Consider the following 12,291-nt stretch of genomic DNA (forward strand, 5'->3'; position numbering starts at 1 on the left):
TGGTGGGCGCCCATAGTCCCAAATACTCAGGAGGCTGAGGCAGGAGAATGGCGTGAACACGGGAGGCGGAGCTTGCAGTGAGCCGAGATCGCGCCACTGCACTCCAGCCTGGGCGACAGAGTGAGACGTGTGACTCCGTCTTAAAAAAAAAAAAAAAAAAGCTGGTCTTGGTGGCTCGTGCCTGTAGTCCCAGCTATTCGGGAGGCTGAGGCAGGAGAATCGCTTGAACCTGGGAGGCGGAGGTTGCAGTGAGCCAAGATCGCACCACTGCACTCCAGCCTGAGCGGCAGAGCGATGTTCTGTCTCAAAAAAAAAAAAAAAAAAAAAAAAAATTAGCCAGGCCGGGCGTGGTGGCTCACGCCTGTAATCCCAGCACTTTGGGAGCCTGAGGCGGGCAGAATCACCTGAGGTCAGGAGTTGGAGACCAGCCTGACCAACATAGAGAAACCCTGTCTGTACTAAAAATTCAAAATTAGCCGGACGTGGTGGCGCATGCCTGTAGCCCCAGCTACTCAGGAGGCTGAGGCAGGAGAATTGCTTGAACCCGGAAGCCAGAGGTTGCGGTGAGCCAAGATCATGCCATTGCACTCCAGCCTGTGCAACAAGAACGAAACTCCATCTCAAAAAAAATTTTAAAAAACATTCTAAAAATAATAATGTCTATTTAACAAATGTACACATTTATAATAATTCCATCCCTAATTTACTACTGGAAAAAAACGACCAAAAAAGCAACACAAGTATGTGACTTTCCTAAGTCTGTTTGGCTCCTGCTAATATTCTTTTCTTGAGCACGTTGTGGTTATAGCAGGACACTGACAGAAGGCAGCCTGAGAGAGCATTATCCATCTATGGATTCATTCAGTAATAAACTTTCCTTTTTTTTCTTTTTTTTTGAGACGAAGTTTTGCTGTTGTTGCCTAGGCTGGAGAGCAACGGCACAATCTCGGCTCACTGCAACCTCTGCCTCCTGGGTTCAAGCAATTCTCCTGCCTCAGCCTCCAAGTAGCTGGGATTACAGGCATATGCCACCATGCCCGGCTAATTTTGTATTTTTAGGAGAGAAGGGGTTTCACCATGTTGGTCAGACTGGTCTTGAACTCCTGACTTCAGGTGATCCATCCACCCTTGGACTCCCAAAGTGCTGGGATTACAAGCGTGAGCCACTGTGCCACCACTTTTTTTTTTTTTTTTAAGAGATGGTGTCTCTCTCGCTCTGTCTCATAGGTTGGAGTGCAGCGGCATCATCATAACCTTGAGCTCCTGGGTTCAAGGAATCCTCTGGCCTCAGCCTCCTGTGTAAAGACATCATTCCTGGCTTTTTTTTTTGAAACTGAGTTTTGTTCTTGTTGCCCAGGCTGGAGTGTAATGGCGCCATCTCAGCTCACTGCAGTGAGCCTCCCAGATTCAAGTGATTCTCCTGCCTCAACCTCCCAAGTAGCTGGGATTACAAGCATGTGCCACCACGTCCAGCTAATTTTTTGTATTTTTAGTAAAGACAGGGTTTCACCATGTTGGCAAGGCTGGTTCTCGAACTCCTGGCCTCAAGTGATCCGCCTGCCTCAGCCTTCCAAAGTGCTGGGATTACAGGCGTGAGCCACCATGCCTGGCCTGGCTAATTTTTTTTTTTTTAAAGAGACGTAGTCTCGCTCTGTCGCCCGGGCTGGAGTGCAGTGGCACAGTCTTGGCTCACTGCAAGTTCCACCTCCCGGGTTCACACCATTCTCCTGCCTCAGCCTCCTGAGTAGCTAGGACTATAGGCGCTCCCGCCACCATACCTGGCTAATTTTTGTATTTTTAGTAGAGATGGGGTTTCACCATGTTAGCCAGGATGGTCTCCATCTCCTGACCTCGTGATCCACCCGCCTCAGCCTCCCAAAGTGCTGGGATTACAGGTGTGAGCCACCGCACCTGGCATTAATTTTTTATTTATATATATATACACACACACACATACACACACACACACACATATATTTTATGGAACAGTTCACAAATGTGTGTGTCATCCTTGCTCAGGGACCATGCTAATCTTCTCTGTATCGTTCCAATTTTAGCACATGTGCTGCTGAAGTGAGCACTGATCTCAGTCTTGAAAGAGGACTAGGTGTTTGCTTGGTGAATTGGGAGGGAGGAGGGAAGGTGGTTAGGAAAGGCATTCCAGGCAGAGGGAGTAATTAATAGAATTAAATGCAGGCAGGTGTGAAATAGCATGGTGAGCTAGGGGAAATGGAATTTGTTTTGCACAGCTGGAGCATAAAATTTGAGGGAAAAGTAGGACATGGAAAAAGATGAGACAGAGGGGCAGGCAGGAGGCAGATTATGGAGGCCTCATAGGCCCTTCTAAGGAGATTGGATTTTATTTTAGGCAGTGGGGAACTATTTCAAATTATATTCTGTGTCCTAAAAGAATCAGATTTTCTTTTTTCAAGTGATCTTTCAGGCCACTTTGTGAAGGACAGCCCAGGAGGGCTCTTGGTTGGAAGCAGGTGATCGGTTAAGAGACTACTGGAATAGTCCAGACGAGAGATGTTGAGGGCCTAGAACGGGCAGTAACAGAGAGTTAGAAACTAGGGCATGGATAGGAATTAAGATAGAATTCACAGGACCTGGTGACCCACATGGAATCTAAGTATTGAGTGGGTTATAACAATAGGAGAGATTTGCCGGGCGTGGTGGCTCACAACTGTAATCCCAGCACTTTGGGAGGCTGAGGCGGGCGGATCACAGGGTCAGGAGTTCGAGACCAGTCTGGCCAATATGGTGAAACCCCGTCACTACTAAAAATACAAAAATTAGCTGGGCCTGGTGGTGGGCGCCTGTACTCCCGGCTACTTGGGAGGCCAAGGCAGGAAAATTGCTTGAACCTGGGAGGCGGAGGTTGCAGTGAGCCATGATCTCACCACTGCACTCCAGCCTGGGTGACAGAGTGACACTCTGTCTCAAAAAAAAGGGGAGAGATTTAGATGTTGGATATCAAGGGTGTCAAGGGTGAAGGGTTGGAAAGGCAAAGCTAAAGGACAGCAAATGTGGGGGTAAGATATTTGCAGCAGATGCTTCACAGAATTCGCTTATACACTGTTTAAAGATGACGCCAATTATAACATTGAAGAAAAGAATTGCCAGGCGCGGTGGCTTATGCCTGTAATCCCAGCACTTTGGGAGGCCAAGGCGGGCAGATCACGAGGTCAGGAGTTGGAGACCAGCCTGACCAACATGGTGAAACCCCATCTCTACTAAAAATACAAAAAAAAAAAAAAATTAGCCGGACTTGGTGGTGTGTGCCTGGTAATCCCGGTTACCCGGAGGCTGAGGCAGGAGAATCACTTGAACCCGGGAAGCGGAGGTTGCAGGAGCCAAGATCGTGCCACTGCACTCCAGCCTGGGCAACAGAGTGAGACTCCATCTCAAAAAAAAAAAAAGAATTGAGAGGAGTGAGGCAGAGGTAAAAATGACCAAAGGTCAGTTTTAAATGCTTGCCTGGCAGATCACCTGAGGTCAGGAGTTCGAGACCAGCCTTGCCAATATGATGAAACCCCGTCTCTACTCAAAATACACAAAAGTTAGCTGGGCGTGTTGGCAGGCGCCTGTAATCCCAGCTACTCAGGAGGCTGAGGCAAGAGAATCGCTTGAACCCAAGATGCAGAGGTTGCAGTGAGCCAAGAATGCACCGTTGCACTCTAGCCTGGGTGACAAAGAGTGAAACTCTGTCCCAAAAAAAAAAAAAGCTTGCCTAAGACATCTGCATTTTCCTTGATGGGTGGGATAGAGGTTGGCTAGAAGCAGCTGGAGTGTCCCTACCTACCTATCTTTCTTTCTCTTTTCCCATACCCTCCCCTCCACAGAAGTGACACAGCCCTAGAGGAGGCAGTAACAGAGGTGCTAGACCATCGACCCATCGAGCAGAAACACTGCCCTCCCTGCCATGTTTCAGTTGAGCTGGTGGGGTCCTGCGCTACCCTGGTGACTGAGAGAATCCTGCAGGGGGCACCAGAGATCTTGGACAGGCAAACTGCAGCCCTTCTGCATGGTAAGAGTGGCTTTTGATAAGGACCGGAGTAGTTCTATTCCTATCCCTGAGAAGGGAGGGTGGAAAAGTCTAGACACTTCCAGCCTAACCATATGCTGTCAGAGCCATTCAGCTCATACCAAAAGATAGGATTCTTTCGGCAGACAATTAAGTATCTGTTTAAAGGCCTGTGGGATACTTGTTGGAGAAAGTAGAAAGGAAGTACAGGGCAACAGACCAAGAAGCTTCCTATTGGCATCATTTTATGATGGAAGGAGGACTAGCCAAAAAAGCAGGAAACAGATTCCAATACTAGTTCCTCCAGGAAATAGAGAGGTGACCTTGAGCAGATCTTTTAACCTTTCTTGTTCTCATTTTTCCACTTGTGAAAAAGAGAGAGAGTGAGTTGGACTAGACTGTCTTTTCAACTTAGAAGATTCTTTGCTGGGATTTGGCCTACTCAAGAGGTGTATCTGTGTCTGACTAGGCTGTAAAATCTCCAAGGATTGAGATGCTCAGGCTTTCTTTCTACCTTTTTCCCATTTCCTTTCCTACATCTTAGTTTGGATTTGGGAGGTCTGAGGACACAGTCCATCCCACTTTCTCATTTTGCTTTCAGAGATTTTGCTATACAAGTCTTCTTGTATTGTGTCCGTTTGGTGTGAAGGTTATATATGTTCTGCTGGTCGTGTGTGGAGGGTCACAGGATTCAAGTTCCACCATCTCCCTTCTCCACAGGAACCATCATCCTGGACTGTGTTAACATGGACCTTAAAATTGGAAAGGCAACCCCAAAGGACAGCAAATATGTGGAGAAACTAGAAGCCCTTTTCCCAGACCTACCCGAGAGAAATGATATATTTGATTCCCTACAAAAGGCAAAGTTTGATGTATCAGGTATGAAATGTTAGCTGACTTTTCTGCCTCCCAGATGAGAAAACAGAAAGGCAAGCCTTGTTCATTATATTATTTTTATTTTTTTTTGAGATGGAGTCTCACTCTGTCGCCCAGACTGGAGTATAGTGGCGCAATCTCGGCTCACTACAAGCTCCACCTCTCAGGTTCACGCCATTCTCCTGCCTCAGCCTCCCAAGTAGCTGGGACTACAGGCGCCTACCACCACGCCCGGCTAACTTTTTGTATTTTTAGTAGAGATGGGGTTTCACCGTGTTAGCCAAGATGGTCTTGATCTCCTGACCTCATGATCCTCACACCTCGGCCTCCCAAAGTGCTGGGATTACAGGCGTGAGCCACCACGTGCGGCCATTATTTTTATTTTTTTTGAGACAGAGTCTTGCTCTGTTACCCAGGCTGGAGTGCAGTGGCACAGTCTCGGCTCACTGCAACTTCCACCTCCTGGATTCAAGCGATTCTCCTGCCTCATCAGCCTCCCGAGTAGCTGGGATTACAGGCGCCCACCACCACGCCCAGCTAATTTTTGTATTTTTAGTAGAGATCGGGTTTCACCGTGTTGACCAGGCTGGTCTCGAACTGTTGAGCTCAGATGATCTGCCCGCCTGGGCCTCCCAAAGTGCTGGGATTACAGGCATGAGCCACCGTGCCTGGCCAATTATTTAAATTTTATGCCAGAGAGAAATGAAGTAGCATATTAGCCTAAGCATGAAATAATCAATCATTTACTGAATTGTTCTATCCTGGCTCTTGGTTAGGATGAGGAGGAATGTATTAAGAGCCTCAGAAGGTCTGGGCACAGTGGCTCACGCCTGCAGTCCCAGCACTTTGGGAGGCCGAGGTGGGCAGATGACCTGAGGTCAGGAGTTCAAGACCAGCCTGGCTAACATGGTGAAAAGCTGTTTCTACTAAAAATATGAAAAATTAGCCAGGCATAATGGTGTGTGCCTGTAGTCCCATCTACTTGGGAGGCTGCGGCAGGAAAATCGCTTGAACCCAGGAAGCGAAGGTTGCAGTGAGCCGAGATCGCGCCATTGCACTCCAGCTTGGGCAACAAGAGCAAAACTCTGTCTTAAGAAAAACAAAAAGAGCCTCATAGGTTCTAGTCTATTCAGAGAATATAGAACATATATATAAAATATGCTGAGAGTATACTAAATTATCAGAGTGAAATCTATAGAATTGATTAGGGAGGCAAAAGAAATATTTTGTGAGTATACAAAAGACGAAGAGAACCAAAAAAAAAAAACCATATTCTTTTACTCATCTACCACCTATTGACATAAAAAGGAAAAATGAAAGAAAGAACTCATATAAACAATATAGGAAGAGGGAATATACAAAGTAAAAGCCTCTGTGCTGGGTTTTATCCTTCTCTCCAAAGTTCCTTGCTGTAAAGGTACCTATTGTCACCAATTATTTTAAGATGGCTTTTGATTATGTGATTACATTTTCTGTTTTTCTTTTTTTTTTTTGAGATGGAGTCCAGGTTCAAATGATTCTCCTGCCTCACCCTCCTGAGTAGCTGGGATTACAGGCGCTTGCCACCACACCCAGCGAATTCTTTGTATTTCTAGTAGAGACAGAGTTTCACCATGTTGGCCAGGCTGGTCCCGAACTCCTGACCTCAGGTGATCTGCCCACCTCAGCCTCCCAAATTGCTGGGATTACAGGCCTGAGCCACCGCACCCAGCTATGATTACATTTTCAATTGTCTCCCCCATTCATTGCCCCAAGGAGAGGCTGTTTTTCCTTTCTTGACCCATCTGGCTGTCCTTGCCTTCTTGATCTTGGGAATCTGGCCTCCCCTGTTTGACCCCTAGTCTCACATCTGCTTTCTAGGACTGACCACTGAGCAGATGCTGAGAAAGGACCAGAAGACTATCTATAGACAAGGCATCAAGGTGGCCATTAGTGCAGTATATATGGATTTGGAGGTAAGAGTAAGTTGTGACTGTGGGTGGGGAGAGAAAACCTTTAGCTATGCATGTTATGCATGTGGCCTTGCACCTCATTCCTGGCTCACCTCCAAAACATATTTTGTGTCTATCTTCTTGTCTCCACCTCCACTGTGACCACCAGAGTCCAGCATCTCTCACTGCACCACTGTACTAGCCTCAGTACTGGTTTTCCTGCCTCCGTTTTTGCAGCCCTACAAACCATTCTCCCCAAAGCAGCCAGAGTGGTCTTTTTTAAATTTTTTTTTTTTTTTGAGAGTCATGCTTTGTTCCTTAGGCTGGAGTGCAGTGGTACCATCGTGGCTCACTGTAGCCTCAACCTTCCAGGCTCAAGCAGTCCTCTCACCTTAGCCTCCCGAGTAGCTGGGTCCACAGGTGCACACCACCACACCTAGCTTGTGTGTGTGTGTGTATGTGTAGACGGGGTCTCACTATGTTGCCCAGGCTGGTCTTAAACTCCGGGCCTCAAGCAGTTCTCCCACCTTGGCCTCCGAAGTTCTGAGATTACAGGTGTGAGCCACCGTGCCCGGCCTCATTGTACTTTTAATAAAATCTAAAGGACTTACCATGGTTTACAGGGCCATGCTTGATCTGGCCCTTGTCTTTTTCTCTGGCCTCATTTCATTCCAGCTCTACTCCTGCACTACAGTACTGCAACCACACGGGTTTCTTTTTTGTTCCTCGGAACCATTAAGCTCATTCCCAGATGAGCTTTTCTCTTTGTAGAGCTGGCTCCATCTTAACATTCAGATGTCTCAGCTCAGATGTCTGTTGTTTTGGGAGGTTTTTCCTGACCACCCTAACTGAAGTACTATCTCCTATGCTCAAAAAACCTCTAGCAGTTATGTTTGTTTGTTTGTTTGTTTTGAGCCTTACTCTGTTGCCCAGGCTGGAGTGGAGTGGTGCAATCTCAGCTCACTGCAGCCTCTGCCTCCCGGGTTCAAGTAATTATCTTGCCTCAGCCTCTCTAGTAGCTGGGATTACTGGTGCATGCCAGCATGCCCAGCTAACTTTTTGTTTTGTTTTCGTTTTTTGTTTTTTGAGAAGGAGTTTCACTTTTGTCCCCCAGGCTGGAGTGCAGTAGCACTATCTCGGCTCACTGCAACTTCTGCCTCCCTGGTTCAAGTGATTCTCCTGCCTTAGCCTCCTGAGTAGCTGGGATTACAGGCACACATCCCCATGCCCAGTTAATTTTTATATTTTTACTAGAGACAGGGTTTCACCACGTTGGCTAGGCTGGTCTCGAACTCCTGACCTCGAGTGATCCACCCGCCTCGGCCTCCCAAAGTGCTGGGATTATAGGTGTGAGCCACTGCGCCCGGCCATTTTTGTATTTTTAATAGAGACAGGGGTTTCACCATGTTGGCCAGGCTGGTCTTGAACTCCTGACCTCAAGTGATCTGCCCGCTTTGGCCTCTTAAAGTGCGAGATTACAGGCGTGAGCCACCGCACCCAGCCTGTTTGTTTTTCAAAGCACTTAACATACTAAAAGGATCTTGTTTCCTGGTTTCCCTGTTAATTGTCTATATTCCTCTGCTAGTTTATCAACTCCACCAGGACCCTGTTTCTTTTTTGTCTATTGTAGCTCTAGGACCTTTAACAGTGTCTGGCACATAGCGGATGCTCAGTAAACTTTGTTGAATGTATCGATGAATATAACTTTAATAATAGTGTTCAATTAAATGCTGTATATGGAAACCAAAAATAATAATAATGGTGTCTGAATACCTGGTTCCACGTCATAGTGGTTTAAATCATTCATCTGGCTGGGCATGGTGGTTCACGCCTGTAAATCCCAGCACTTGGAAGGCAGAGGCAGGTGGATCACTTGAAGTCAGAAATCCGAGACCAGCCTGGCCAACATGGGGAAACCCTGTCCCTGCTAAAAATACAAAAAAAAAAAAAAAAAAAGTTAACTGGATACAGTGTTGGGCACCTGTAGTCCCAGCTACTCAGGATGCCGAGGCACAAGAATCGCTTGAACCCAGGAGGCGGAGGCTGCAGGGAGCCAAGGTCGCTCCGCTGCACTCCAGCCTGGGTGACAGAGCGAGACCCCATCTCAAAAAAATAAATAAATAATTCATCTGATCTGAATACATACTCTACACAGCTTTCTACTAAGTACTGTGTAAAAATACTAAATAATTAAATAAAACACGATAGCATGGTCTCTTCTCTCATGGTTCGTAACCTAGTTCGAGAAACAAACAAAAACATAAAAGGCTTGCCAAGTACCTTAATCAAGTACAAACTGACATATTAGAAATACCAAGGACTGGCCGGGTACAGTGGCTCACGCCTGTAATCCCAGCACTTTGGGAGGCCGAGGCAGGCGGATCACCTGAGGTCAGGAGTTCGAGACTAGCCTGGTCAACATGGTGAAACCCCGTCTCTACTAAAAGTACAAAAATTAGCCAGGCATGGTAGCAGGCACCTGTAATCCCAGCTACTTGGGAGGCTGAGGCAGGAGAATCGCTTGGACTCAGGAGGTGGAGGTTGCAGTGAGCCAAGATCACACCACTGCACTCCAGCCTGGGTGACAGAATGAGACTCATCTCAAAAAAGAAACAAAGAAAAAAGAAAGAAAGAAATGCCAAGGCTTAAAAAAAACACACAAAAAATGACAAGGATAGAGAAAAGCCCAAGGATAGAGAAAAACAGTTTTCACATGTCTGCTCTTATTTGTATACCCCATTATTCTGTGGTAGAATAAAAATACCCACAAGGCGGGCTGGATGCCGTAGCTCACACCTGTAATCCCAGCACTTTGGGAGGCCAAGGCAGGCGGATCCCCTGAGGTCGGGAGTTTGAGATCAGCCTGACCAACATGGAGAAACCCCATCTCTACTAATGAAAAATTAGCCAGGCATGATGGCACATGCCTGTCATCCCAGCTCCTCGAGAGGCTGAGGCAGGAGAATCGCTTGAACCCGGGAGGAGGAGGTTTCGGTGAGCCAAGATCGCGCCATTGCATTCCAGCCTGGGCAACAAGAGCAAAACTCCTTCTCAAAAAAAAAAAAAATACCCACAAGGCAAAGACTTTCCTTGTTTGATTGCAAGAACAGGAGAGCCTGGAACACGCTAGGCATATTACATACATTATCAGCGTTTTTTTTTGTTTTTGTTTGTTTGAGACAGAGTTTCGCTCTTGCTGCCCAGGCTGGAGTGCAATGGCGCAATCTGGGCTCACTGCAACCTCCACCTCTCGGATTCAAGCGATCCTCCTGCCTCAGCCTCCCAAGTAGCTGGGATTACATGCATGCGCCACCACGCCTGGCTAATTTTGTATTTTTAGCAGAGATGGGGTTTCTCCATGTTGGTCAGTTTCGAACTCCTGACCTCAGGTGATCTGCCTGCCTTGGCCTCCCAAAGTGCGGGGATTACGGGCGTGAGTGACCGTGCCTGGCCCAAGGATGTTTTATTGATGATGATGAGAAAGTCCTTCATCCCTCTCCGTTTCTTCCCTTTCAGGCCTTTCTGGAGAGGTCTAACCTCCTTGCAGATCTGCATGCTTTCTGCCAGGCTCACAGCTATGATGTCCTGGTCGCCATGACTATCTTTTTCAACACTCACAATGAGCCAGTGCGGCAGTTGGCTGTTTTCTGTCCCCATGTGGCACTCCGAACAACGGTGAGTCTGTGTCCCTTCTCCAACCTAAGAGCCTTACAGAGTCTGCCTGTATGTACCTCTGTGCTCTACAGCTGTCCTATAAGGACCTCTCTTAGGTTCTTATATTAACATACTTACACGAGGTCCCTTGACCTGTTCCTGGACCTGTTTCCTCCCCTTTCTGCTTTTTCCCATTCTCTCTGTATATGAATATCCTTTTTTTTTCATTCTTTTTTTTTTTTTTTAGTGAACATCCTTAATCATAGCATTGTTGAGAAAAGGTGAATTCCAAAAAGAACTAAAGATTCAATTCATACTTTGAAAGAACTTGAAAGAAATCTAGTTAGAAGGAAATGTTACAAATCTGGAGTTAAAATTCCCTTCTTGAGCTAGGGACTGTGGCACGTGCCTGTAGTCCCAGCAACTCGGGAGGCTGATGTGGAAGGATTGCTTGAGCTGGAAAGTTTGAGTCCAGCCTGGGCAAAGATAGCAAGACCTCATCTCTATTGGGGAAAAAAAACCAAACAAACTGTATTCTTGGTTTAATCATTAATTTCTCACCCCTGGAATCACACTATTGCCTTGAAAATTAGAAATACGAGAGACCTTTTCTGTTACTTACTATACAGGGATTAATTATTCTGTATCGTGCAAACTCTGTAAAGAAGTGATCTAGATCCGGATTTGTTTTCTTTCCTGATCTTCCATTTGGCTACCTTTCCTACTTCCTCTCCTTTCTGTTCCTCTGCTGGTTACTGATTAGTCTAGGGAAGAATTTAAAAGTGGACTTAAGGCTGGGCATGGTGGCTCATGCCTATAATCCCAGCACTTTGGGAGGCTGAGGCAAGCAGATCATGACATCAAGAGACTGAGACCATGCTGGCCAACATGGTGAAACCTCATCTCTTCTAAAAATACAAAATTAGCTGGGAGTGGTGGTGCGTGCCTATAGTCCCAGCTACTCAGGAGGCTGAGGCAGGAGAATCTCTTGAACCTGGGAGGCAGAGGTTGCAGTGAGCCGAGATCACGCCACTGCACTCCATCCTGCCAACAGAGAGAGATTCCGTCTCAAAAAAAAAAAAGATGGGCTTAAGGCAATTCAGGGATTCTGAGGGTTGCCTAGGCTCTGTGAGGACTGCTAAAGACAGAATACAGCCAGATAATCCTTTGCTCTCATAGAAGGTATGTCTGCCCTTCCCCACCTCCCTTTGCCTTTGCCTTCTCCCCAGGAAGCAAATCTGATTTCATTCAATGTAAGGTAGTTTGTCATTATGAAAAGAACTGCAGTTTTGTTTGTTTGTTTTTTGAGACGAAGTCTTACTCTGTTGCTCAGGCTTGAGTACAGTGGTATGATCTTGGCTCACTGCAACCGCCACCTCCCAGGTTCAGGCAGTTCTCTCACCCAGGCTGTAGCTGGGACTACAGGCGCCCGCCACCATGCCCGACTAATTTTTGTATTTTTAGTAGAGACGGGGTTTCACCATGTTAGCCAGTCTGGTCTCGAACTCCTGACCTCAAGTGATCCGCCCACCTTGGCCTTCCAAAGTGCTGGAATTACAAGCGTGAGCCACTGCAGCTGGCCAAGAACTGCAGTTTTTTTTGTTTTTGTTTTTTGTTTTGAGACGGAGTCTCGCTCTGTCAACCAGGCTGGAGTGCAGTGGCCCGATCTCAGCTCACTGCAAGCTCCGCCTCCCGGGTTCACGCCATTCTCCTTCCTCAGCCTCCCAAGTAGCTGGGACTACAGGTGCCCGCCACCTCGCCCGGCTTTTTTTTTTTTTTTTTTTTTTTTGAGACGGAGTCTCG

General features: G+C 46.9%; 1 protein-coding gene and 1 non-coding gene across 6 annotated transcripts in view; one reads left to right on the top strand and one right to left on the bottom strand.

Annotated features, from left to right (window-relative positions):
* PRUNE1 (prune exopolyphosphatase 1) overlaps positions 1-12,291 on the top strand; it is a 30,481-nt gene that overhangs the window by 12,234 nt on the left and 5,956 nt on the right. For 4 of the 5 annotated variants that reach the window (XM_023213652.1, XM_023213654.2, XM_023213653.2 and 1 more), the window contains 4 exons: positions 3,846-4,030; positions 4,748-4,906; positions 6,764-6,858; positions 10,351-10,509. In XM_023213652.1, the coding sequence (XP_023069420.1) occupies positions 3,846-4,030; positions 4,748-4,906; positions 6,764-6,858; positions 10,351-10,509 (598 nt within the window). The remainder of the gene's footprint in view (positions 1-3,845; positions 4,031-4,747; positions 4,907-6,763; positions 6,859-10,350; positions 10,510-12,291) is intronic. The other variant, XM_023213656.1, reaches the window with a different exon arrangement.
* Positions 1,975-2,081, bottom strand: LOC111544025. Its single transcript, XR_002732008.1, has one exon. It is a non-coding gene; the product is annotated as a U6 spliceosomal RNA (small nuclear RNA).

The sequence above is a fragment of the Piliocolobus tephrosceles genome, chromosome 1 (genome assembly GCF_002776525.5).
Source record: "Piliocolobus tephrosceles isolate RC106 chromosome 1, ASM277652v3, whole genome shotgun sequence".
NCBI lineage: Eukaryota > Metazoa > Chordata > Mammalia > Primates > Cercopithecidae > Piliocolobus > Piliocolobus tephrosceles.